General features: G+C 41.9%; 1 protein-coding gene across 1 annotated transcript in view; it reads left to right on the top strand.

Annotated features, from left to right (window-relative positions):
* The first annotated feature begins 3476 nt into the window (after positions 1–3476).
* Positions 3477–25904, top strand: part of LOC117267312 (G patch domain-containing protein 2-like) — a 29989-nt gene continuing 7561 nt past the window's right edge. The window contains exons 1-9 of the mRNA XM_033643154.2: positions 3477–3605; positions 6307–6972; positions 15333–15394; positions 16259–16417; positions 16530–16615; positions 16714–16778; positions 16892–16931; positions 17046–17137; positions 22225–22310. Coding sequence (XP_033499045.1) covers positions 6311–6972; positions 15333–15394; positions 16259–16417; positions 16530–16615; positions 16714–16778; positions 16892–16931; positions 17046–17137; positions 22225–22310 — 1252 coding nt within the window. The 5' untranslated portion in view covers positions 3477–3605; positions 6307–6310. The remainder of the gene's footprint in view (positions 3606–6306; positions 6973–15332; positions 15395–16258; positions 16418–16529; positions 16616–16713; positions 16779–16891; positions 16932–17045; positions 17138–22224; positions 22311–25904) is intronic.

Here is a 25904-nt window from a genome sequence, read left to right as displayed (position 1 = left end):
CTGAAAGGCACTGAAATGCGTCTCCCCCCTCCTCTTTTTTTTTTTTTTTTGCAGGGAAATCGTCTCCGGGTTGATAAAGGCTCAGAGCAATAGAAGAAGCAAGGCTGACATCTTCTTAAGAGATGATAGGAGGGCCAAATCAAATAGGATGGAGCAGTCACTCTTTTCACAGATAGGTAGCTCATTTCTGGTGGCTGAGAGTTTGCATCCCTAGTGGCGCTCTGCCTGGGAAAGATAGCTCACTCGGACTCCATTCATTATTTCATTCCCTGCCTCCTCTTTTCACGTCTTAGCTGCTGCTTCTTCTTCTTCTTCTCTCTCTCTCTCTCTCTCTCTCTCTCTCTCTTTTGCTTTAATGAGTTGCCTATTTTTCTCAAGTGTTGATGGGGATCTTGGAATTTAGATTTGGAGACAAAATGTTTAATCACAAGCGTTTTTCATTTGTGGGAAAGAGGCAAAAATCAATTATTTCTATTAGACAATGCTGATTGGAAATGAATGGAAGTGGTAGCGTTTTTGAAACAAAGGCTCCATGGTGGCAAAGATAAGTGTCAGTCTTGCCCCCCTGAGGTAAGATATGTGGTTTGGCTTAATAAGCAGTTCGCAAACATTTGCCATGAATCCACGCAGAGGGTTTGCCATGCCAATATAAACACAGGCACATAATTCATGATAACAGTACTTATAAGTCGGTAATTGTGAAATAGAAGTAAATAAGCCAATATCAAGCTACAAATCTTGCAAACTGAAGATGTTTTTTATCTGTGCTGATACATCTGGATGTCCTTTTATCAAATATTATCATTCAATCTTGAGTATTCTTTACTTTCTGATCTCTGTCATTAGTCGTAGAGGTTTTCGCTGCAGTATAACTTCCCAGTAAGTCACAGGAACTTTTCCCGGACACTATTTACAGCCAGACTTAATCAATCAAGCACAAGCTCCGCATGATATTCAGCCCAGCACTTCCTGAAGAGCACTTTGCTATCATATCCCTCACATTCTTTGCAAATCCCTTTGAAAATTATTTATAAAAATTAACTTCTCTTGCAGAGGGCTCATTGAAAAGAAGAATTACATGAAAGATAAAACACTTTATCGCCAGTGAAAGACTAGACAATGTACGTTGAGAAATTGGGAAGATGGCAGAAACAATGAATATTAAGTGCCTAAGAATCTAAAGCTGCTGACTAAATTGAAACTGTATATCCTGAGGGGGCAAGGTTTCCAAATTGCTAATTACTGCCTCTGAAAGGGGGCTGTTTCTGATATGTTTGCTTGTGAAAGGCTGCCGCTTAATGAAGCAGTGGCTCAAATTTTTTTTTTTTTTTTTTAATATTCCCTCTCTCCAGCTTTCAGGGCTCTCTCCGGACTTTCCTCCCAGCCCAGAACAATGGCGGGCCCAGGAGCCCAGCTTCCCCACAGGCCCCGGCGAGAGGAGGCCGGGGGCTGGGTACTGAGGGAGCCGCTCAGCATGCTGAAATATGGAGGCGACAGATAAGGTGGCAGCGGCACAGAGAGGCCCTCTCCCATGGGCCCAAGGGGAAATTTGCAGTTATTAAGAGGAAGATGAGAGAGATTAAATGGCTTTTGTACTCATTTTCACAGGCTTTTATTTTTTTTATTATTTGGGCTGCCTTCATCTGAGAGATGAAAGAAGTGGTAAATGACTTTTTTTTCCTTCTTTTTTGTGCGTCATTCAGCAACACACTGGCTTTGAGAGACAATTCTTCATTACTGAGAGTTGTCACACATCATGAAACACTTGTTAGTGCGCTATTGTTTTAAAAGGTGCAGAAGTAATAGAATTACGGTAATCTACAGCTAATCTCAAATGTAACATGGGTTAGGAATGTGTTTGAGGAAATTACAATATGTTACATACATGTAGATTTATTAAGATGATGTAAATCTTAAATCTGTTTGAGTTCCATTGAAACTCTGTCACAGAAGGTTTGACTCAACTATATAACAATTACTGAGGTAAATGGTTAATGAACTGCATTTATACAACACCAATGCACACTCACAGACTCACACCTGCTGTAGATGGCAACGGAGGTACCGTACAACACCACTGACTTAAGGAGTAGTTGGGGTTTAGTGTCTCACACTTTGACATGTGAACAGGGGTAGCTGGGGATCAAACCACCAACTGTGTGATTAATGGGTGACCTGCTGTCTCTTGTTTTGAGGTCTTTGTGTGTGATTTATATTGTCTTGCATTGCATTACATTGTGAGTAGGCCATTGCTGGTACATCACCTGACAATATAATGCAATTCAGTGGTGACACCATACACAGCGCTTTTAAAAATCACCTTTGTGAGACAGTCACAACAAAAACTGGACTTAATTTTAAGACTTAAAGTAAGTTTATATTTAGTAAAAAAGTATGTGAAGATGCTTTGAAACACAACTTAGCTTTTTGTGACAGGGACTGGTTGTTTTGTTTTGGGGGTCTGTAATTTCCCAATAATTTCTTAAGTAGTTCCTGGAAAGACCCTTTTAATTTGGTGATATTGTCATATTAAGTTCAGGGTTATTAAGTTGTGTGGAATTTGTTTGTCTTTTTTTTTTGTTTTGAATCGTCAGACTTAAAATAAGGGGGACAGAGCGCTTGCTGTCAGGGCCCCGAGGCTCTGGGACAATCTACCCGAGGAAATCAGGTCGGCTGTGTCAGTGATCTCTTTAAGTCCCTTCTTAAAACATACTTTTGTAGAAGAGCCTTTCCTGATTTTACTTGTGTTGTCGGTAAAGATTCTCAGTCATCCAGGTCATGGTAATCATAGGTGCTATATCGTGGGCAGCTGGACTTGCTTGAGTTTCTTGAAAACGTTTAGCCTCTCGTCCAAGAGGCTTCAGTTCAGAACTAAAGATGCCTCTTGGATGATGTCCTCAAACAAGTCCATTTGCCTACGATATTGCACTTAAGATTCATTTAGACTGTATTTTTTTCCTTGGTTTTTACACACTTAAGTGCTTTTATTAGTTCTTTTAGAAGTTGTCGTTTGCCTGTTTTAGTTATTGACATGTAAAGCACTTTGTAACTCTGTTTTGTAAAGTGCTTTATGAATAAAGATTATTATAAAATAAGAAAATATGGTGGAACACCTCAGTATGAGAAATACATATAAAGAAATCTGAGACTTTCTGGGGGGGTGGGGTGGGGGGCGTTGACTCATGACCCTAGTATTTCAACAATCCTAGCTACGGCCCTGATGGTTTAAATATACAGGGACATTTTGATTTTTTCATCCAAGAGCCCACTATAGGAAATAAAATAAATACTACACTGCAGGATTTCTATTGGCTAACACAGACATAGTACAGGAAAACTGCAATGAAATAATTAAATAAATAAAGTCTAAACCCATAGTTTGTCAGCTTGCCATAGAGTTGTTATGGTGATCTTGTGGTAATATTAAACGCATTATCTGCAGCACAGCAGACTGACTTTTTGGTTTTTATCTGCAGGCGCACTGTGGTGGTGTGGCGATCTGTCAGCGAGACGGAGACACCTGATTGGCTGGACAGCAGGGCGGAAGTGCGTCTGGTGGTGTCCCAGCTGTGCTGCTGAAAACAAAACAAGACAAGCTGCGACTGGTGAGTGCTCAAACACAGAGGACTGTGTGCTGCCTATTGTTACATAACATCACGATAGCTGCTCTGAGTCGTATTGTGACACGGTTACTGTGCTAAACTAAACGCTGTTAAACGGTGTGTTTCGCTGATAGTTAACAGAAGGAGGATGTGTGGCTGGACTGGCTGTTGAGGCTGTCCTTGTGCTCAGCTCACGTGTTAGATGTTATGTAACACAGAGCATGCAGGCAGACCAGCCTGCCTCTGCCATTGTGTTGCTGCACTGATGTTGCAGCTTTCTTAGCTAGTAATGGAGATGCGGTGAGTGTTTGTTAGCTGCTGGTGGTGTGCAGGCGATCAGACAACCGTTTCAATCAAACAAGGGGAGCCTGAAAGTTTCACAGTTATATGCTGCTAGATAGGCATTAGCCTGGGTATATTTGATCAGATCTACCTTGGCATTTCTGGGTCCATTTTTAGCAGAGAGATTACAACCAAAGATGGAGATGACATCACTTCCAGTGGTCAGATTAGATTTCAATTGCAAGAGCTCCTTGTAAGATGTGTCATTTAATATCAGTGCTCAACAATTAGCTTATATGGGTCTATTCTGTCAGTGCCTAAATAAAGGACATCTGTGCAAATGAAACAGAAGTTTGACCCTGAACCATATGTAATATCTCGCTTATCTAGAAGCCAAAAATCTTTAGATGCACAGCTGAGAATTTGTACTCTTCCACTGGCCGTTGGGGTTGGGCCATTCAACAGTATTCAGGAGGAAAACAGATTATGTGAGTTATGTGATTGGGTGAAGTCGAAAGTGAGTCCCATTTTCTTTTATATTGTACAAACTATGATGACTTAAGAGAGTAAATGTTCCATGAAATGGTTTGTCTAAACCAGGGGTGTCAAACATATGGCCCAGGGGCCACAACTGGCCCGCCAAAGGGTGCATTTGAGCCCACTGGATGGCCTTGCACACATAATAGTGATGCACGTGTGAAGTTAAACAGTGAGTAGTATTCTTTAAGTAAAAATGTTGCTTCAAATGCTTTTCCACCAGAATACAGATCTTTTCTTTAACTTCAGTTTGGTGTGGTGATGTAAGGATTACTACACAGGAGTAGAAATGTACAGAAAAATACACATGTAATACCAGTGAGTAGTCGACTTAATGTGGAAAAACTGAGAAATATTGTTGAAATTGCATTTATTTATTTGTCATCTGTTTTGTAAATGGATTAGCATTTTTGAAATGTACGTCTTTAAACAAAAAAAGGGACAAATTTGGAGGTGTTTGTTATATCTAGGATATTATGCAGTGGTTTTACTGCTCCGGCCCACCTGCGATCAAATCAGACAGTATGCCTGTGAACTAAAATGAGTTTGACACCCCTGGTCTAGACCCTAACATTTTCTGGTGCTCAGATGATTGTTTAATTAGTACTTATTTTGATTTTCATCAGTGCTACATGGTAAATGCCTTCATGAGTGATCCATGAACTTGATCTTAGACAGTGACAATCTGATTATGTAGGAGGCTTTTATTGCTTTGCTACATTTTCCCTCCGTTTAATGTTGCCTGAAAATATGTACACTGGACTCTGGTCCTGGCTTATTTTGATTTCATGGTGTCTTGGAAGCCCATGCAGGCTGGGCATTACTGCATGCATGGCACAATAATAAAATTCCTTCCTTCCTTCATTCATTCATATACAGAGAGAAATCCTCTCTGGAAAAAGCAGAAAACATGTTTCCATTGGTAAAAACCACAGTTACAGACAACTTTGGGTAGAAATGGGTGTATGTAATGTTATGTTTGTTGAGATATTGATAATGATGGGATATTGAAATGTTCTGTAAAATCCCCTGAGAAACAGTTTAGGACTAAATAACCAAGACAACAATATGAGTTTTGGATAATTCAGCATATGAAATACCTAACAAGATACAAGATACATCATCACATTGATGCAAAAACCATATGAAAATACAATACTGAACAAAATCAAATGCTGCCATAAAACAGTCTTGCTCATTGACTTGCAACTTTGCTCACAATGGCATCATACACCTAGAAATCGTAAGTGACAACAATCACAACAGAAACGATAGACAAATGTATATCATCTCATGGTATATAATGTCACCCTGTCAAATATATTGATTTTTTCAACCCCTGCTACCACAATTACTGGTTCACCTGCACTTAACCATTCATAATCAAGGTCATTAAGTGTGATGTCACTCTTGGGTTCCTAAATGCATTGAAATGGCTTAAAGGGTTTTGCCACATAGCCATTTTGGAGCTAGAATCCCAGAATTGCCTCAACCATCTTGACACTATTTAATATGCCTACACCTTTTTATCCAGTGAACATGGCCCCAAGCAAAGCAGCCACAAAGTCCCAGTTTATATGAAGTGAAATTAGCTGCTGTGACGGTGTATCAGTCCTGCGGAAAATGAGGATTGAAACCATCTCAAATATTCTGAATCGATATGCATTGATACGTATTAACATATGTATTTTGCCAACACCAGAATATAGTGGTCATCAGAGGAGCTGTCTCTTTAGGCACTTCAGCATTAGCTTCACATTCTGCCTCTGTTTATTGTAATAGCTGTTGTATGTCCGACTATTTGTTTTCATGTAGCATCATCCATGATGTTAAACTTTTTGTCTTGACATCACCTGAGTTTACTCTGTTGTACCTTTGTTTCCAGCACCATGATGGATGAGCTGGTGCAGGACCTGGTGTCTGCTCTGGAGCAGACCTCGGAGCAAAGCAAGCTTGGGGAGCTGTGGGAGGAAATGGTCCTGAGTCCACTGCACCAGCGCAGGCAGATCCGCCGCCGCAGAGGCCGCAAGCGATATCGCGAATCTTCCCTCTATCCGCTAGAGCACAGACAATGTTGGATTGAGGCTTCTGAGTCTAGTTTGGACGAGACTAAAGGATACAGGAAGAACTCCTCCTCAACCATCACCACCTCCATGGCCAACTGCAGTGACTCTGACGACATGACTCCAACCAACCGATGGCGCTCTGTCATGAGAGGCCCGGTCAGGACTAGGCAGCCCTCCTGGCCAGAATCTGACTCCTTCACTGAGAATAATCCAGGAAGGCAACTCAGGAGGCGGAGGAAGGTCAAACGTATGACCTCAGATGTCACAGTTAGGCTGCAGCAGAAGTTAAAAGTTTCCGGTGTAGATAGGAGACGGAGACACAGGCCGTCCAGGATGCAGCATCTGTCAGGATCAAAGAAGAGGTCTGGCGGTTGGGTGGGAGCAGACCAACAAACCGAAGGAGCCCGGCTGATGGGAAAAGAGTGCTGGAAGAGGAAGATGGCCAAGGAACACAGAGAGGCTGCGGATGAGAACATGTCTGAGGGGTAATGTTAAATTCAAGAAAGGATATTTATACTTTCTTCCTCTTTTTGTTTTTATGTCAGAGTCAGAACTAACTCTTCATTTATTACAATTTAATCACACAGTTAGACCTTAAAGAAAAAAAGATCCAGCCCGTATTTGGGAGTATTCAAAAAGCTTTTAGGTTCATTATTTGTCCCAGTTTTCAAAAGCCTACGTTTAATTGACAGCATTGCAATAAGCCAAATGTTAAGCTTGTCATCGTTTAAAAAGTCAGGATTAAAACCATACTGAAAAAGGAGCACAAAACTCTAAAAGCCCTTTTTACCCTTTAAATGGAAAGTTACCAAGGCAGTTAAACCCATAACATAAAAGTCATGGGCATAACTACTATCAGACAGGAGCAATTAAACAAGGCGACATTTAAGATGATCTATACTGCCTGTCTTCATCGAGCCACTTGTCAATATTCAGCGTGTCCTCAACTAAACCAAAAAAAAAAGTATCACAATCATACCGCTCCACTTTAAAGTATTGAGTTGACATTAAAAATGAATGATAGAGTCTCTTCATCCTCATCTCCTATAGCTGAAATGATCACCAGGGAAGGATCTTTGATAGTTATGCCTCCGGGCATCCGCCAGCTCATTATTTCCTTTCGAGAAATATTGTCACAAATAAATAAGTGACTTGGTGTGGTATTGATTTGTTTTGAAATGAATTCCTTTCTTGGGCTGGGTAATTAAAGCCCGGCCTGTCCCAGTGTCCCTGAGTGCAGCCTCTTGTGTGCATTTTATTTAGCAAAACTAAATGTGGCTGTAACTGGCAGCAGGGGGGCATTATATTATCACAGCAAAGCAAAGATTACAATATACTGTGGAACCAAAATTACTAAATGTGACAGATTTTGTTCCAAAATGACTGATAATTGTAAGCTGTCATCTTGTCCCAGTGTTTTCTGGCATAAAGAGCTGCAACTAATGAGTATTTCTGTTTTGATTAATCTGATGAATATTTTTTATTAATCATTTGATCTTTTTAACATGAGGAAATCATAAAGTTAAAGTCAGTGTCTTCAAATGTCAATACTTTCATTTGTTTTGTCAAAGCAGCAGTCCAAAACCCAAAAATTTACAAGATAGGCAAGTTTATTTGTGTTGCACCTTTCAACAACAAGGTACAGTAATTCTCTTCTACAGTGCTTTACAGGTACAAGACATAAAAAGGCTACAATGATAAAATACCAAAATACAAATGTTGTGTCAATCCATGCAGTAAATGTTGAGATATTTCACTGGAAAAGTGAAAGTATAACCTGTCGGTGGTAGGGCTGGTTTATAAGGAGAAAATCAAATGTCACAATATTTTTGAGGGATTACCTTGATATCGATATTGTGATAAATTATGTGGATATAAGGACTAAGTGGGTAATGGCAAATAGTAGAACAGCTACAACTGTCTGGTAAGTTCTGAAAATTACATGACTTCAGTGTGATGTAGCCTTTATACCAGGAAAAGACAAGTCTTTTGATATTACAATATCCAGAATCCAAAACGATATCTAGTCTCATATCGCGATATCAATATAATATCGGTATTTTGTCCGGCCTTAGTTGGCGGTACAAGAGGAAAAGTCAGTAGATTCGTTTTTAGGATTCATTCTCTGGTGTTACCTGCCCTGCTTTGACAGGTTACCAGCTCTGTTCCGTAGTTGGGAACGCTGTCTAATTAACATTAATTTAGCTTGGCCAGTAATTAGCTGGTAACTAGCTTCTAGCAGTCCGGACTACTCTGCAAAAGGAAGGACGGTGAGGTGTTTGGATGCCGTTCACCAACAACAGTTTTATTGCAGTCTTCACAACAAAACAGCAAAATGGCCTTCTCATGAGGTCTAACAGTATCCCTGAGCTTATCTAGACACTTAATGCTGCTGACTATCATCACTCTTTGCCACCTGCTGTCTTCACCGTGACACACCGAGAGAGCTGCTTTTCTCCATATATACCATGAAGTACATGTCACACCCTCACAGGTTACCCACAAGGCCACCACCCCTAAAGGTGAAAAAGGGTTGGCTGGTAACACTGGGGACAACGAATGTCTGTACAGAAGGTCATGACAATCCATTTAACAATTGTTAAATCTGGTCTAATGTGGTGAAAAGACTGACTGATAGACATTGCCAATCCTACAAACACAGAAGGTGAAATTAGTAAATGTTTTGCCATTTCTGCATAAAAAACATCAACTATTAATTAATTGACAAAATTGTTGCAGATTAAATTTCTGTCAGTCGATTTACTGAAATATTGACTAATAATTTCAGTTCTACTGGTATCAGCACTGGTATGTATAAATAACGTGGTATATTGGATTAGTTAGAAATTCCAAAGCTACGACCATCAAAAACACAGATGCTCCATTTTCTATTAAACTGATACAGAGATGCTGTATTGAGGCGATGTAGTGTGCAGTGTGCGCCACCAGAGGTCAGTCTCTATTTGTGGAACAGGTAGCTAAGACAGCAGATGCGAATGGTGGGGATAAAAAAAATATCAAAAAAGAAAACTGTCTCTACTCCTGTCTGAAAGCATCACCACAAATATCTTTATCTTGGGATGACTCCTTCTAACTATAAAAGCAGTCATTAGCTGCACGATTTGATTCAACACATCATCTCCCCCCCCCCCCCCCCCCCCCAAATGGAGGGGGGGGGGGCATTACGCGTCGCCGCTGAAACGTTCACTTATAGCCTCTGTTTGTCATTTGAGCAGCTTTATAAAACTCTTAGCAAATTAGCAAGTTGACTTTACATAGACGGCATATCTTTTCAATTTCTCCTGACATTGTGTTGTTTGTTTTGTTCACCGCTCCGCGACATGTGCGTTAAGGCCCGAACATACTCGGGCGTAACATACACGGAACGGACTCCGCGGAGGTCCGCGTGGACTCAAAGCGGACGTCCGCAAGTCCTGTGCACGCAAAGCTCAGATTTTATGACCGCGCACCAGTGACTGCTCAGCATGTATTTTTCACATCGCGGGGATTTTTCACGGACATTTTTACAGGAAACTACAACGCGGAAGTGCGCTCGACTATGAAAGCCCGAATGACTGCGGACATTCCTCGCGGAGTCCGCTCCGCTTATGGTATGCCCGAGTATGCTTGTGTCAAGCGGGCGGAGGCGATGATTCCCCCCCCCTCTAAGTATGCTTATTTCATATTAGTAACAGAGCATTGTAGGCTAGACAATGAAATTCATGCTACAATGACTTAAACCGCAAGTAGCGTAGCTTTTGTGGGTTTCTTTAAACACAAATTCTGTCATTTACCATATACGCATGTGAAATGGCAGAAAGGTATTAAGGTATGAAAAAATAGATACTTGTATAAATGGTATTTTGGCATTAAATACCTCGTATGGTCCACATGCATACAGACAGAAAAGGTGGGCAGCACAGTTCAGTTGTGTGTGATGATAACATTCAACAACACCCAGTAGTCTTTTGAGCCTTGGAGTTCCTGTTCTCAGTATCTTGCCTCGCTCCTGCTCAATATATTTCATTTGCCAATCTCATTATCTGTTGATCATATAAAACATGTGAGAAGAAGACATTTGAGGTAAGCGGTAATGGGACAGACAGAAGGCTTTACATCTTCTGGTTTAATTTGTGCTGACCTCCCTAGCCCCTAAACGGTACTTGTTTTCTTACTTTATGGAAAAATCAATAGCCGTTCTGACAGAAAACAGCTCCGGAGAAGAAATAAATGGGAACACCAAGGCACGCTGTCAATCATTTCTCACTTACACAACGCCAACGCTCTTGATTGCTGCTCAGTAGACTGCCACACTGCACTGAGGGCTGAACAATCTAATGGTTAAGCTGCGGTGGAGGCAAAGGATACGAACAAATGGCAGCCGTGATGAGAGGTTGACAGTGGTACAACAGCAATATTTATACTCAGAGTGTACGCTCCATTTAATGTCAGACACAGATGCCATTGTTGAAATGTCTTTCGAAGCACTCGGATTTCTTTGGTCTCCATTCATTCCATTAACCTTTTTCATATGGAGTGTCTGGTCTCTTAAAACGTGCCTCTCCTCAAGGTCACTCCTCTTACGCACAGACTGAGTAGAGCTTTGCCTTCAGCCACCCAAGTTCAAGGGGAGCAGATGTTGGCAGCTCCAGTTGGGCTCCACATCCTTGATTAGACCTGGCCCAGCCTGCTGGCAGTGAGGCCACCTGGCACCCAGGCTGGCCCAACAAGCAGGCCTCACCTGTGGGTAGACGCCGTCCTGGGCTCAGCCTCCATCTCCAGCTGTGAGCTGCTACTGGTGATTTTGACTTGCCACCAGAAAAAACAAAGCCACCGCACGTGATTTTCTCACACTCGGCTTTATCATGCTGTAATTTATATTTTGAAAACTCTATGAGGAGTTTTGGAGAAAGCAGTGCAGCATTTGCCGAAGTTAATTTTCATAAATCTCTGAGACTAATCCAATTACTGCAGCTCAGGGATGGTGGGATAACCTTATAATCAGACACCCATGGAAGAGGGCATGGATTTGGGTTGGGGCTGCTTGTTTGAAGAGCCCACAGATCCATTGTTATCAGCGCTTTGCCCCCCTCCGTCTCTGCCTCTTCTTTATTCTTCTGCAGAATGAGCCAGGGCTCAATAAATGGCGGCTAGCCTGTAATCTCTGTGCAAACTGGTCTGCCTCTCCCAGGAGCTGCGGATTATATCCTAATGATTAGTGCTCATCTGGATACTGTGTTTTGCTTCACCTCTTTGGCTTGTATAGAGACAATAGGGCCATGTGGGGACTTAAGTTCAGCTTTAAAACACTGGAGTGCATTTTTTTTTTTGTTTTTGCCCTTGCCTTTGTTTCACCATGGACATATGGTATTTTATGTAATTAAGACTTATTTGTTTCTGTAGCACCTAATCCACAACAGAATATCTTATGACTGGGGGAAGTGCAGTTTTGTGTGTGAGCCAAAGTTGGGCCAAAATGTTTGTCAACTATCTTGGCAAAGGTCACTGCTGGAGAAGGAAGAGGTGTTTCTTTAGGTCCCAAGAAAAATGGGGGTCTCAATTATTCATGGCATTAATTAGGCAGTACTTAATGGAAATGGTTTCACATCGGCCCTGTGCTGCTCCAAGCGACATCACATTACACCTTTAATACGGATAAATACTTAATGGGTGTCTCTAATTAATTGTTTATACCCGTGATTCTTTTCAAACTTTGAACAAAATCCCTCCAATAGGAAGCAACACACATTTTTTTTACTTATAAAATGAAAGAAGATGTCACACTGCGAGAAACTGTTAATCAACACTGGTTCCAAATTTCTAAGAAAGGTTGTGGAATGAAGCATAAAATCCAAAGTGGTTGTGTTTGTAGAGCTTGTGGCTGTGTCCTCTACTGATGTTGAAGTGTTGAGTGCTCCAGATGCCAGCCAATGTGTCCAGAGGTGGGGTACAGCTGAGCAGAGGCCCGGGGAATCAGTCTGGAGAGAGGGCTGAAGGGGTGGGAAGGGGGTGGAGGGACGGTCCAGGACTGCATGGCGAGGCCAGACATCCTCCATATTCCCCGGAGAGGCCTGCTCCCTCTCACATCTGCTTCTTATGGATGTGAGGGGAGATGATGCAGGACCATCTGGCCAGGAAGACACACAGGCTGGACAGACATTTTTCTGATCCTGCCATCACTTGCAGGCCTCTGCAATATGGTGAAGCACGGTATCAGCGCATATCTGACCTTCCAGCTTTCTCCTGTAAGCAAGGTCAGCGATGAAAAACAGGAAGAAGAATGCAAGGCAATCAAGAGCATCAGGCCCTCCCTCCTTCATAAAGTAGTTTGGATGAAGATTAGCTTTATGCAAAGGATATAGCTTGCATTATTGTATATCTTTCTTATGGTCAACAAATTTCATGAAAAAACAAAACCAACAATGAGTTAGTCTGTCTCTCTCTGTCAACATATATGGCACCTTTTATCTTGTGTTTCTAGAGTTATGTGTTTCTGCCAACACACAAGGAATTTTAAAGGGAGTTTGCCGTAGTATTTTGCACCAGGAGCAGGATGGGAAATCATCTCAAAAGGAATCTAGTTGCACTCTTGCAAATACTGAGCCTGCAACATCCCCGGGCTTTGCAAAATCTTATAGTCTGTGACTAAAAAAATATTGTGTTTAGAAGTGAGAGGGTGTCAGACTTAATTCTTTTCAAAGTCTTCTAAAAGTCTTTTCAAACAAGATAACCACAAATCCCAGATAAAGTGTTTTAAAAGGAACTCAATGATTTCAATGATCTAAAAATAAGGTCTTATTTGGTATGGAAATGTTTGAAATCAATCATTCAAATGTCCTCAGAATGCTAAAACATAGGAAGTACAGCATAATAAATCAGTTTTCTGATGCTGCATTATAAAATCTCAAAATCATCAGTAATATTTTTAAATAATTTACAGATTTTTTTAAAATGGTAGAAACGGTAGATCAATGGTGGACTCATTGATGTTTTCCAGACTGAGCCGGGTTGAGCGTTAGCTGTTCTGCACAGATTTAAAAAAAAAAAAAAAAAAAATCATTCCCAAATTTTACATTTAATTCAGACTAGCATTTAAAATGTCTTAAAAAGTCTTAAATCTAACTTGCCTTAGGAACCCTGTCTTGGCGTGTATGATTGCATGGCATTAACCTTAACCTGTCTGAGGCCCTCTGCCCCAAACCCATTTGTTTCTAAAAAAAAAAATTGAGAATTAGCTGGCTAACACTGACCCATATACAAAAATCAGGGGTGTAAATATAGACAGCGCAGGCAGTGCAATTGCACTGGGGTCCATGGGGTGGGGGGCCTGTAGAGAGAGTTGTTGGAGGGCCTGCTCTTTCTTGAGCAGAGAAGGGGTCGTGCGAGTGATTCAGCTTACCAACTCAGAAATACGCCTGTGTTCAAGGAAGCACTCACTTTAAAGAAAAATTATGAAGTAAACTATAAAAAAAAAACTCATTAAAATAAATATTTTTTCATTTTATTTTGTATTTTTGTCATACACAGATTTGCAGTGGTAATTGCTGGGTAGTATGTATATTGATGTCCAATGTCAAGTCTCTTTGGGTCATGTGACAATACTATAAAATATATGGTAGCTGTTTGGATGCAAAATCTGGCACTAAGGCCCGTCATAATGGTGTGCACTGGGGCTCATCCTAACTACTGTACGCCACTCACAGAAATGTTGATCAAAATAAAGAAAGTGAAATTATCCTGTTTCATTTCAAAAAGGCAAAGTAATTTCCTAAAACAGCTGTGCACTGTAGTTTTTAGCAAACATTAACAAAACAGGAGTAAATATTGCCTTTGTTGGGGATTATTTTCATCTGTGGATCAGCACACATTAGTGAGCATTATGTGGCAGCAGTACAACCTATACTGTGTGAGAATGACTCGAAATAAAGTTAAGATAACCTGTATTCGGAAAAGGGCTTTAGGAAATAGAAAAATATTTCTAGATATATGTAGCTATACTGTGCTTGCTGATTTTGCTTGTTATAAGTGAGCAATGACAGCACTGTGACAGTTTACTTTCAGAGAGAGCAAATCCTTTTTTGTGTGTTCATCTCTGTCACCTCCACCCCTCCCCTGACCCCCCTCCACGACCTTGGAGTGTCTGGAGGTCCCAGTTCAAGGTGGCTGAGGTGTGAGAAAGCCAGAGAAACCCAGGGTGGTCTGGGGTAGCAGAGGGTGTGGAGGCAACATAACCAGGGGTTGCCCTGGGGGTGTGGAGAGGAGCAGCGACGGAGCAGTCTAGGCAGTAGGCAGTGGCAGCCCGCACAGCAGATGTTGGCCAGTTGTTGTATGGAAGCGGCACGTCTGTGGGTCGCTCCGTGTGTGGGGCACACCCAGAGGGAGGGGCGGGCAGGGGAGTGTGTTTCGCTCTCCTGTCATCCTCCACAACGCAGGCCAGATTAGATTGGAGCTGACAGCGGAGGATATTCAATTAGATTGTGCATGTCACTCAGTGGCTTCGATCAGAGCCTCTTCTCATGCCTTTGTGTTTGCTATCGCAACAAGGGAGAACATGGCACGCTCTGTCTTTTTGTGTCATTTCCATTTATGTCGACCTCTAGCTCCGGACTTCTCCATTATTTTTATTATTGAATGTTACATGTTAAATATTGACATAACAGCGGCATGTAAATTTTTGATTCACATTGTTCACTTTTCAGATGCTATAACATTGTCTGACCTAAAAAACCCACAGGTCTGAGATGAAAAATCAAAACAGAGTTCTTTATCCTCTGATGTCATTGATCTTAAAGAAACCGTCAGTGGCGATCATTCACAAGTGATGTTTTTCTTCTTTTCTTTGCAGGGAAACCAGCAGCACATGCAGCAGTGACCCTGGCCTCTTCACCAATGATGAGGGACGACAAGGTATCAAAAAATTAATAACTTAAACATATGGTGAGAACTATTTAACAGCTACATCAGTTAATGTGGTTCAAACTGGTAAGTAATTTGATTCTGTGTATTTGGCGCTCACAGATGAAGTGTTCCTAATCACGGAAAGGAAGATGACGAGTTGTCAGATTTGGACAATACCCTGCTCGACTCTGAGGGAATGTTGGGGCTAGAGAGGGAGGTTTTCGATACAATGGGCTGGTTGCTGGGCATCCAGGCGACTCTAATAAGACGTTGTCATGTCGTGTTAATGAGCGCTGAAGCCTTTGCTAATCTCATTAGCCGTGGTGGGGCCAGGCGGCCTCTGATTTAACAGTTGTCACTACACCTTGACTGTGAGAGGCATGGTTCCTGCGTGTTCTTTGCTGACTGACAGGTCTGAAAAGAGTTCGCCGTCAGGGGACGAGACTGGTGTTGTCTGGTTGTCTGGTAGTGTGTGGTTCAGGCTGTTTTCATTCACCGTTCGTACTTATACCTACAAAATGTGATGCAGTATAATTTGTGTATAACCCACGTAATCGTGAGTAAGGAGGCTGCGATCATATGACCTATGCGGTGCAGGCTGTCATCCCTCATATGTCTGGAGCAAAGGAGGAAGTCAGGTGATGTAATATAAACAGCGACAAAGTCCGTAAAGGGAGGTGGTGAGGGTGGTGGGCAGGTCAAACAAACACAGGACTTTGACCCAGGAGACTGGGATCTGTGTCCCATGTGAAACCAAAATGTTAGTTGCATACATACGTAACATCTCAGCATTTTAATTTAGTGATACTACATTGGTAGGAATATGCAGTAACATGCTAACTGATGCCGCATCTTCCCTGTCCCTGTGTGCAGGCGATGACGAGCAGAGTGACTGGTTCTTCGAGGGGGACTGTGGAGTGGGGACAAGTGTGGCCGGCCTGCTCCCCAGCTGGGACTCAGACACGCAGCTTTCCCTTGAGGACAGCCGTCCCCCACCCACCTTCCTGCAACCTGCACGGCCCTCTCAGAGAGGTAGTAGATGTGGATGATTTTGTGCTATAGACTCAAATTCCTGTTAACATTAATGATCTATTTTGACCGTTTGGCAACACAAGAAGATAAATGTGCTTCGTTACTATCACAGGGTATCGGTATCATTCACGTCTGAAGCGAGTGCCTGGCTCTGCTGCCTGCTGCATCAGGAAGGACAGGAGGCGGCTTCCCAGCAAGGTTAAAGCTAACTGGCATCTTCCTCTTCACTAGAAAACAGCTACACTGTTTTTATGGTCTTGGTTTCTCACTGTGTATATTTGATTTGTGTTTTACAGGGCAACGGCATGCCAGTGTTTGTAGAGAGACTGAGACACTTCTCCCAAGATCCTTACCAGAGAGAGTAAGTTATACTGTTTTAAACTCTTTTAAATTTATATAGAACTCTTATAGTTTAAAGTTCATCTGTTTCCATCATCATTTTGCATCTCGTGATTATACTTTATCTCCTTTTAGCTTTTGGCTGCCTCCTGTTGGAAAACGAGACCGAAGCCAGGTATGATGCAATACAAGTCTTTTCCAAGCTTTATTATCTTTTTGGCCCCACTTTGTTTAGACTTTAATGGTGACGTTGCAAAATCTAAATGTTATTGATACTTTCAATTTCCAGTTGAACCCTTTGTGCCCATTACCAGTGTGTCCTATTGACATGGTGTCAGAGAGCTCCCGTCTCAGATGTTCCGCCTCAGTCTGCAGAAACAGGTAGTTGATGCTACATGTTAGTTAAATAAAGCAGCTTCTCAAGGGTCTATTGGAGACACCAGTCAGTGTTTCCAATTAAAGCTCAATATATTGATAGACAAGTCTATGGCCATTTAAATGAACCAGTTACAGAGCACAGGTCACTGTTAACTAGAGTAATCTGTGTTAAGGTAATGCCTCAGAGACTTTACAGGAGGTAGTTGTTAGAACTGTTTTGCTGCACAACTTCATGTTTCATGTTGCAAACACACTATGGGTGAATTCAATCTTAAACTTATACTTATACACAGATGCACATATAATCTTAACCCATTTTGTTGACATTGGTTTTTCATCCTGATTTCTTTTGCTTTCACAGAATCAAATGCTGTATGTGTAAAAATAATAATAATTGCTAAATCAACCTTTTTCTCCCTGTAATTATAAATGTTTTGCTTTTCTCTTGACCTTATTAAAACCCAGTTAGTAGAAAAGTATTGTATTAGTGACCCCTTCCCTTTGAGCATGCAAATTTGACAAAGGTGGCAAAATACAGAATTTACAAACCATAATTATTACATCTAATAAGGTAATGTTTCATGTGTTACATGTGCTATGCATGAACAAATTCATTTTGTTGATGTCAAAAAGTCATCCACAGACAAAAAAAAAATCTACAGTATGCTCTCCTACACAGTGACTTTATTTATGTTTGGGGTCAGAGTGTCAGGTCCCTGTTAAATGTCTTCTGAACAAATTTCTAAAACTCTTAATAAGAGGATTAACTTGCAATTTGGGCTTAAAAAGCATTGTCAACAGCAATCCTAAACTTGTATCAGTCAAAAATCATGTTATAAGCATTTTTAATATTATAAGTTAAAGGGACAGTTCTCCCAGAAATCAAAAATACATATTTTTCCTCTTACCCGTAGTGCTATTTATCAGTCTGGATTGTTTTGCTGTGAGTTGCTGAAGGTTGGAGATATCGGCTGTAGAAATGTCTGCCTTGTCTCGGATATAATGGAACTAGATGGCACTCGGCTTGTGGTGCTCAAAGTGTCAAAAAAATACATTTAAAAACTCAACAGCAACATCTCATTCAACAAATCATGACCCTGTTACTACTGAACTACACCTGCCAACTGCATCACAGTGCAGAAGGAAGGGTGCATCTACTGCTAGATCACCTAGCTCCACTGAGCTAGCTAACGTTACAGCTCAGCTAAAGAGGACACCATTACTGTCATGAGCCTCAGTCTCTCGTTCATGAGCAGATGCAGGTGTCCTTCTGCACAGTGATACTCACACCAAGACAATCAAGACTGGTAAATAGCACCACAGGTAAAAGATGAAATATGTAATTTTGATTTGGGGGTGAACTGTCCCTTTAAGTAATGAAGTATCAAGGTGATAAAACAATGTTACGTGTGTTTGTCGAGGTTTTAAAGAGAACAAGCAACAGATTAGCATTGATATAAATCCTGGCCTCAAACCTGGGCTAACCTGACATTAGACAGCTCCAGTTGGACGCAGCTCTATTTCAGTTCAATAGTTTTCAAGGTCAGCGTTCCCAAATAGAGAAATACTATGTGTTGACATAGTTGTAATGCAGATTCAAATCCCTGCATTTCTGGGACTGCACACAAAAAAAAGGTTTATCCAAAAGATGTTTGTCAAAGCATTGCATCGCTCCCAGTCATCCCTGGAACTGTTGGATCTGCATGGGGGACTGTTGAGAAGCCGCTTAGCCCCCTTGGCCTCGAGACTGTGGGACTCCTCATTGTATTGTTTCCACTCTGCCTATTTATGGTGCATTCTTAATTTTGTTTCACACACACTCTTTCTCCTCCCTCTCTCTTGGGCTATTTCACAGAGCGCTCCAGCACTCCTTGATGAGGGGCAAAAACACGACTGCTATGAAAAGCCCCCGACTTCTTAGGGCTTTCTTTTCTAAACTGGCCCTTTCTTCTCCACCTGAAAGGTTCCTTCAGATTCCAGTTTGAGGCATTGTGAATACTAATTTCTCTCTATTAAAAAGCCCTCATATCCCTGCCATGCTCTCATTTGAATGGCAGACTCAGGGGAGACCTCTTAATTCCTTTATAGTGGGATTCAAGACCCTTCACTTCAAAAAGTATAAATCATACTCCCAAATGAATGAGGGAGAGAGGGGGGATTGACGAGAGGGGCTTCTGATGTGTCCCGTTGGACGGCACGAGCTGAATCTATCTCCCCAAGCTGCTCAAATCCACTCTCCAGTGAGATGGCTGCTCCGTCCTTACGACCCAGCTCTGCACACATGACACCCATTTACTTCCCTTAACTTCCTCCAAAATTCACATGCAAACACAACACTAGCTACAGTTATTGTTTTGCATGACAATAAGGAACGCTATAATTGCTGGTGCCTGCTGTTAACAAACTTAAAAACGTCCAATCCTGATTTCACTTCACTATATTTTCATTTCTTTTGAGCACCTCACCCGCGTGATCGATTTCTAGTGCCGAGCTCCCATACATCTGACTTTTCTTTGTTTCCAAACACCCTTGAGAGAAAAGTGTTTTCTCTGTGGGCAGAGTGTAAGCATTAATCTTGTACCGCGGCCAGGTTGAAATGATACTGTATTAATAAAAGCTGTCATCTCCTGTTTGCCGAGTGTTGACGGCGACAATCAGAGATTTGATGTTAAGTGATAAAGGCTGTATGAGGTTGCATGCTGTTTATCCTCGTATCGGGCGCGCGAACAGGCGCCATGCTTTGTGGGATTTGGCTGTAATGCTCGGGGCCGGTGGCCACGTTAAAATGCATAACTGCCTCCCACCTGAGCCGGGCAGCAGCAGCTTTTATCCATTGACTTATTTATTTCTAAATGACACTTGCGCTGTGAGATAAATCATAGTCTTACGCCAGTCCCTTCCCAGTTTTCATTTTAATTGTGAGCTCTCGGTGTCAGCAGTTAGTATATTGGTGTGAGTGGCCTATTGATTATTGATTTGGAGCTATTGATTATGTTCCCTGGAGACCCTAATCCTTTCTGATTCATTTGAATACCTCTATTAATCTTGAGATCCTGCTCACACCTGAAGCACCGTGTACCCTAATGAAAATAGATGGCCATTTTGTAACTGCAGCTCCTCACTCCTCTTTTGATTTATTATTTTTAATTGATATATTTGCTTTTGGATGTGGGCGCCAAAATTACAATTGACCCTGTGTCAGTGCTGTTTTACTCTGTACCCTAAGGGACCGCACTGCATTTAAAAGTGTCTCATATGACCTGAAAAATCCATCTTGGAGACTTTTTCCTCAGTGTCCTTGTGTCTTTGATAGAATTGAGTTGTTGTTGGTCGTCTTCATCACATATCACTTGTTTTTTCATTGCTCATTGCCTCTAAGTCAATCTTTGTTTTCTCATCACAGTTTCTGTATATTTAGGGACAAAACAACTGGCCGACATCTGTCACGCTGTTAAAACTGATGAAGTAACAGATGTTAAATAATAAAAACAGTGTTGTGCATTTTTTAACGCTTCTCTCAGTTTTACACTGAGCCACGTAACGTACTTATAAAAAGCCTTTGGGTTCGGCTCCGAGATGAATGGTGGTGTTTTGCCTTGGTTAATGAGCCAGCTGATGGTATTCTCATGTTTGATTAGCATTGTGCTGAGTGTCTCAGTGGGCTCCTGGCGGCCCCGCAGCGGCTCTGCCTCTCGGCTCTCAGCAGCAGGGGAGGGCCCTCGCCTCCCTCCAGGCTGCAGGGGCCCCGGAGTGCCTCGGCCTCGATGTAATGAGGGAAGAGATGGAGGGATGGACCTCCACACATTAAGACCAAATGCATCAGGGTATTACTTTTAATACCGCAGGCGTGCCTCGTGAAATAATGCGACGTTTAAACAGGGATCGATTTTGGAATTAAAAAGTTAGTTTGCAAAGATTTACTGTGGGGAGTTCAATGCCTGAGCTCTTTATCAGGGGCGCAAATGGCTGGTTATGTGCTGTCCGACAGAGGTGCGATTGAGGGATCGATAGGCGCGTGATTTACTAACTGGAGTACAGGTAATCAATAAGTATAAAAGTAAATGAAATATGCATTACTGGGATTTTATTAGAGAGGGGTAGCAGGGAGAGAATAACGGTCAGGCCATTTATTTTTATATCTATTGATTATACAACATAGAGACTTCGCTCAAAGCATGCCCCGCACAGCTCTCGACACCCCGAGCCTGCACACCCGTCATGTGATTTATGGGTGTTGAGGTCATGGAACACGCTGCCTGTTAAAAGGCTGCCCTGACGGGGCCTTATTGTAGCATGTGCCTGTTAGGGTTGTGAGCTTTATGTAGCCTGCAGTTGGAGATGAGCCGCGCTGGTTAACAAGGAGCTCTCCTCTGAATGAACCTCTGTTGTTTTGCAGTCTGTCATGAATTCATTTTTACAGGTTGTGTTTATTGGCATTTTCAAACAGCAGGTCATATTATTCTTTAAATCCTCTGAGATGCAGTCCAGCTGCGAATGTGAAAGATTTTAACTAAATTCTTTGTATCTGTCATTATATCATGCTGTAGCTCCCTCACACACTCCTCTCTTTCACTCAATCTGCCCCCCTCCTCCCATGCACAAACACGCACACCACATCAGCTGCTCCCCCCCCCCCCCCCCCCCACCCCCCCCCCCCCCCCCCCCCCAGAGATGGAACGGACCTTGACCTTAACTTTACATCTCCTGAAGTCAGGGCTATTAAGCTGGTGGGGGGGCTTTTCCTATTTCAGGGCTCCTGACATATGACACAAGAGGCATAGAGCAGGTGTAATTTGTTTATGTGAACTCTGCAGTGACTCAGCCCCATGCACCCCAGCACCTCTCCTCATCGAATATTCTCTCAGCTGAAAACATATATTAATGAAGAAAAATTAAGATGTAGCAAAATACAAGGCTAACTGTAAGTTGCAGTGTTGGCAAATGTGCAGCGCTTGCGTTTATCGACTTTTGTGAAATTATTTAATTTCTACATGTTCAAGTGTGTGTGTTGTGGGTGGGAGCTGCATTATCATATTTTGGGTAACATTTGTTTTTTTCTCTGTGTGTGCCCCCCCCCCCCCCCCCCCCAGGCGGACTAATGTCTCCTGTGCATACCAGTCCTGGAGTGACATCAGGAGGAGAAGGGAAACAGAAGCTGTGTCTGTCACAACATCAGGTATCACCCTCCACACATACTAATGAATCTCTGGCCTTCTCACCCATTTAAAATATTATTGGAGGTGTAATGTTGTTACATACAAAACTAGAGCTGCAGACTGAGAATTTTACATGTCCCAAAGAAAGATCTTCAGGTGTCATATTTGTTGTTGTAGCTTTGTGTTTATAGCCATGTTAGCAGCTAGGGATGACAGTGTCAGTCGTTTGGTTCACCACTTAAGCTCAGACTGAAATATCTTAAAGGTAAACTATGCAAGCTTTTGTAGCTTCCTCTTGGATGCGTGCTGCTTACGGTCTGGCACCAGGCTGCTTCCTTTTTTTTAAAATCCCAATCTCACCTGTGCGCTATGTCCAGGAGTGTCTTGAACATAGTAAAGGAAGACAAAACAAGAAAATACAGGCAGAGGGCAGAGTCTCTGCAGATAAATACACCACCACACACTTATCGAGGGCCATAGATTATAATTGAGAGGGATTATTTTATGAGACTATGCATTGTTTTTGGGGTTTTTTTTGTAGTAAAATCCTACATTGCAATTATTTGATGCAATGCCATGAAATTTTGTACAGACTATCATCATGCCCGGAGGATGACTCCTAATGACTTTGGTGATCCCCCCACTATTTCTTTAGCAACAACATGAAGTCGGCATGTGGTTTGTAATTAAACATCTCAACAACTGTTAAAAGAATGTAATGAAATTTGGTACAGACATTCATGTCCCTCTCAACATGAATTGCAATCATTTTGGTGATTACAATTAAATTCAGTGCCACCGTGTTTTAGTATTGTGATTGATGAAATGAAATCTGTTTTTGCTGGGGTGGTGGGAGCATGACAGAAAAAAAATCAGAGAATCACTGGACTAAGATGGCGAACATGATGAAAGTTAAACCTGCCTAAAATCAGCATGTGAGCATCACCACTGAGCATGTTAGCGTGCTGATGTTAGCATAAAAAAAGCATAAAAATAAACTTGTTTATCATGAAAAAAGTGGCAGGGGAAGATACCCCAGACCTCTGTCAGGGATGTCCAGGGGATCCTACCCTGGTTAAGCTCAGAATATGTTCCAAAACACTCCTGCATATACCTGACATGTTCGGGGCTGCTGCGACTGGATGTGCCTCTTGGCAAAAATAACTGAGGACAGGAAAGGGTAAAAACTGGTAATTCATTAATTATACTGTATATATTGCTAAATATCATTGATGTTTGTTTCCTGTCATTTTGCAAACGTGGCCCCTAAGCAAAGCAAGTTAAGTATCTCCTCTGTAGACTCTTAGTCTTCTTTATAATTCTACCAAATTAACAAAATGTGAGATATTTGGTGAGTTAACGGCAGAGGGAAGTGTAGTTAGCCGTGTTAAGGTCAGAGCTTCCAGTTAATAGCGAAAGAAGAGAAGTGTGATGTGGAGTTCACCCCATTGGAGGTGGCCTCTGAGCAGCAGCCGTTGTGTCTGTTTGGACCAGTGGAGCTGCCTTTTTTCATTAAAGTCATGGCTCGGGGCCTTGTGTCTTTGCCGGATTGAAATCTGAATTGGTTTGTCCACCTTTTCTTCTGCGTCCCCTCTCTGTGCTCCACTCCTGCAGCTGCTGTTTGTCATTTAAATAACAAATGCTGGTGGTTCCCTGATTTAGTGAGGGGTGCAGGCCTCTGATGTATATTAATATTGTCGCACAGTGCACTGTACCAGGGTCCATCATTCATTTGGATAAAAGAGGTGGAATTTAAAAACAGCCAATGCTTTACTTGGATACAGATTGCATCCATTTATTGCACTGAGTGATGGAACGGCCAGCAACTCTGTCCTTCACCTCCCCTGCGCTGAACCACTTCCCATAAAAGTAAAAAAGGATTCACCCCTGGCCCTTAAGGACCCCTCATATTCAACACGCGGAGCGAGGGGCATCCCTCAGTTTCCCGACAGTTAACAGACCCACAGTCTGTTTTAAAAGGTGGAAGAGGGGGAAAATACATGTGTTAAATCTTACACAAACATGATAACTGCTTTATTCTTTTTCCACAAATTAAAAAAATATACGAGTGTCATCTGTGCAAATTATAAAATAGGGCAGTTACCGTATATTACTTAAACAAGTACCGTATTTTCTAACATGTTTTTTTTCTAATGGAGATGCGGTAAGGTGCTCTGGGATATTTTATTGTATGTGTTTTGGATTAAGCGACTAAAACATGATCTGTTTCCTAAATTGAATAGAAGAGTCCCTGATTGGCACATCCCCCCTCAGCCCCGTTCACAGTGTTTTCCTGCTTCTGGAGTCTAGTGCCCCCTGTCCACCATGATTTATCATGCATCCCATGTCGTCCAATGTCAGTTTCTGCAGCTGCAACTGCTCTGTATAAATCTTTACTTTGGCAGCCTGCTGCACCATGTCTCTCCTCAGTAATCTCACCACTGCCAGGAGATGCACATTCACTCTGACAAGCTTTCACACTCCCTGTGTACAAATTTTGGTTTGTTGCCACTCTGACATAAATTTGTTCAGAGACAAAATCAGATTCAGTGATTTGTCGAGTGGACTTGTTTTCTGGTAAACATCTTGTTTGCATGGAAAGATTGTTTGCTGCATTTAGCAGAAGGAGCAGCGTGTTGCTCTTAGTGAACACGACAGCCAAGTCTTTGTTTGAGTTGGCTGGAGGAAGTGGATTGTTGTATGTGTTAGTGGTTGATTTGAAACTCTGTAATCAGGAGTGAAAATGGTCTGCGGCTAGAGGTGTCTTCCAGGGCTCCATGGGGAATTACTGAGGCGGTACCCAGCTGTTGCTTTGTCTTCTTTCTTTACCCTTTTAGCACTGCCGTAGAAGTGCTGAAGCTGGTTGTGAAGGGAAAAAAAAAGGCCACAACAACTTCTATCTATCCAACTATCTGTTTGGATTAGATGACCACTCCATTTCTCAGCCTTAAATTGGCCATTTTCTACTTTTCTCACCAACATCAATTCAACAAGCCAACTCAATCCAACAAGTCTTTTCTAGATACAAAGCAAGAGATGCTGTTTTCTATTATATGTTATTGGTTATTATTAAAAATACAGATTAAAATTGAGACTTAAAGGACTATTTCACTAATTAAAAAAACACATTTTCCCTTTTTTTCTGTAGTGCTATTTATCAATCGAGATTGTTTTGGTGTGAGTTGCTGAGTGTTGGAGATATCGACCATAAGGGTGGCCGCCTTCTCTTGAATATAATGTAACTCAAGCTTAAAGCACAAAAAAAATAAAATAAAATAAAAAAAAGCAAAAAACTCAACAGCAATGTCTCTCTCCCTCCAGAAATCATGACCTGTATACTCAAGATAATCCACAGACCTGTTCCATGTAGGAACTATTGTTTTTTTCTACCGAACTATACTTGCCAACAGCATCACAACACAGAAGGAAGCGTGCATCTACTCATGGATGAGAGGCACGTGACAGCATTAGTTGTAAACATTAACGGCATCCAGGGCTATAATATTAGTTAGCTCAGTGGTGCAAGGTGAGCTAGCAGTGGATGCTTGCTTCCTCTTGCTCGGTGATACATTGGGCGGGTGTAGTTTGGTAGAAAGAAAGTAGTTCCTAGATGA

This window comes from Epinephelus lanceolatus, chromosome 15 (assembly GCF_041903045.1).
Source record: "Epinephelus lanceolatus isolate andai-2023 chromosome 15, ASM4190304v1, whole genome shotgun sequence".
NCBI classification, from domain to species: Eukaryota; Metazoa; Chordata; class Actinopteri; order Perciformes; family Serranidae; genus Epinephelus; species Epinephelus lanceolatus.
This window is presented reverse-complemented; position numbering and strand designations above follow the sequence as displayed.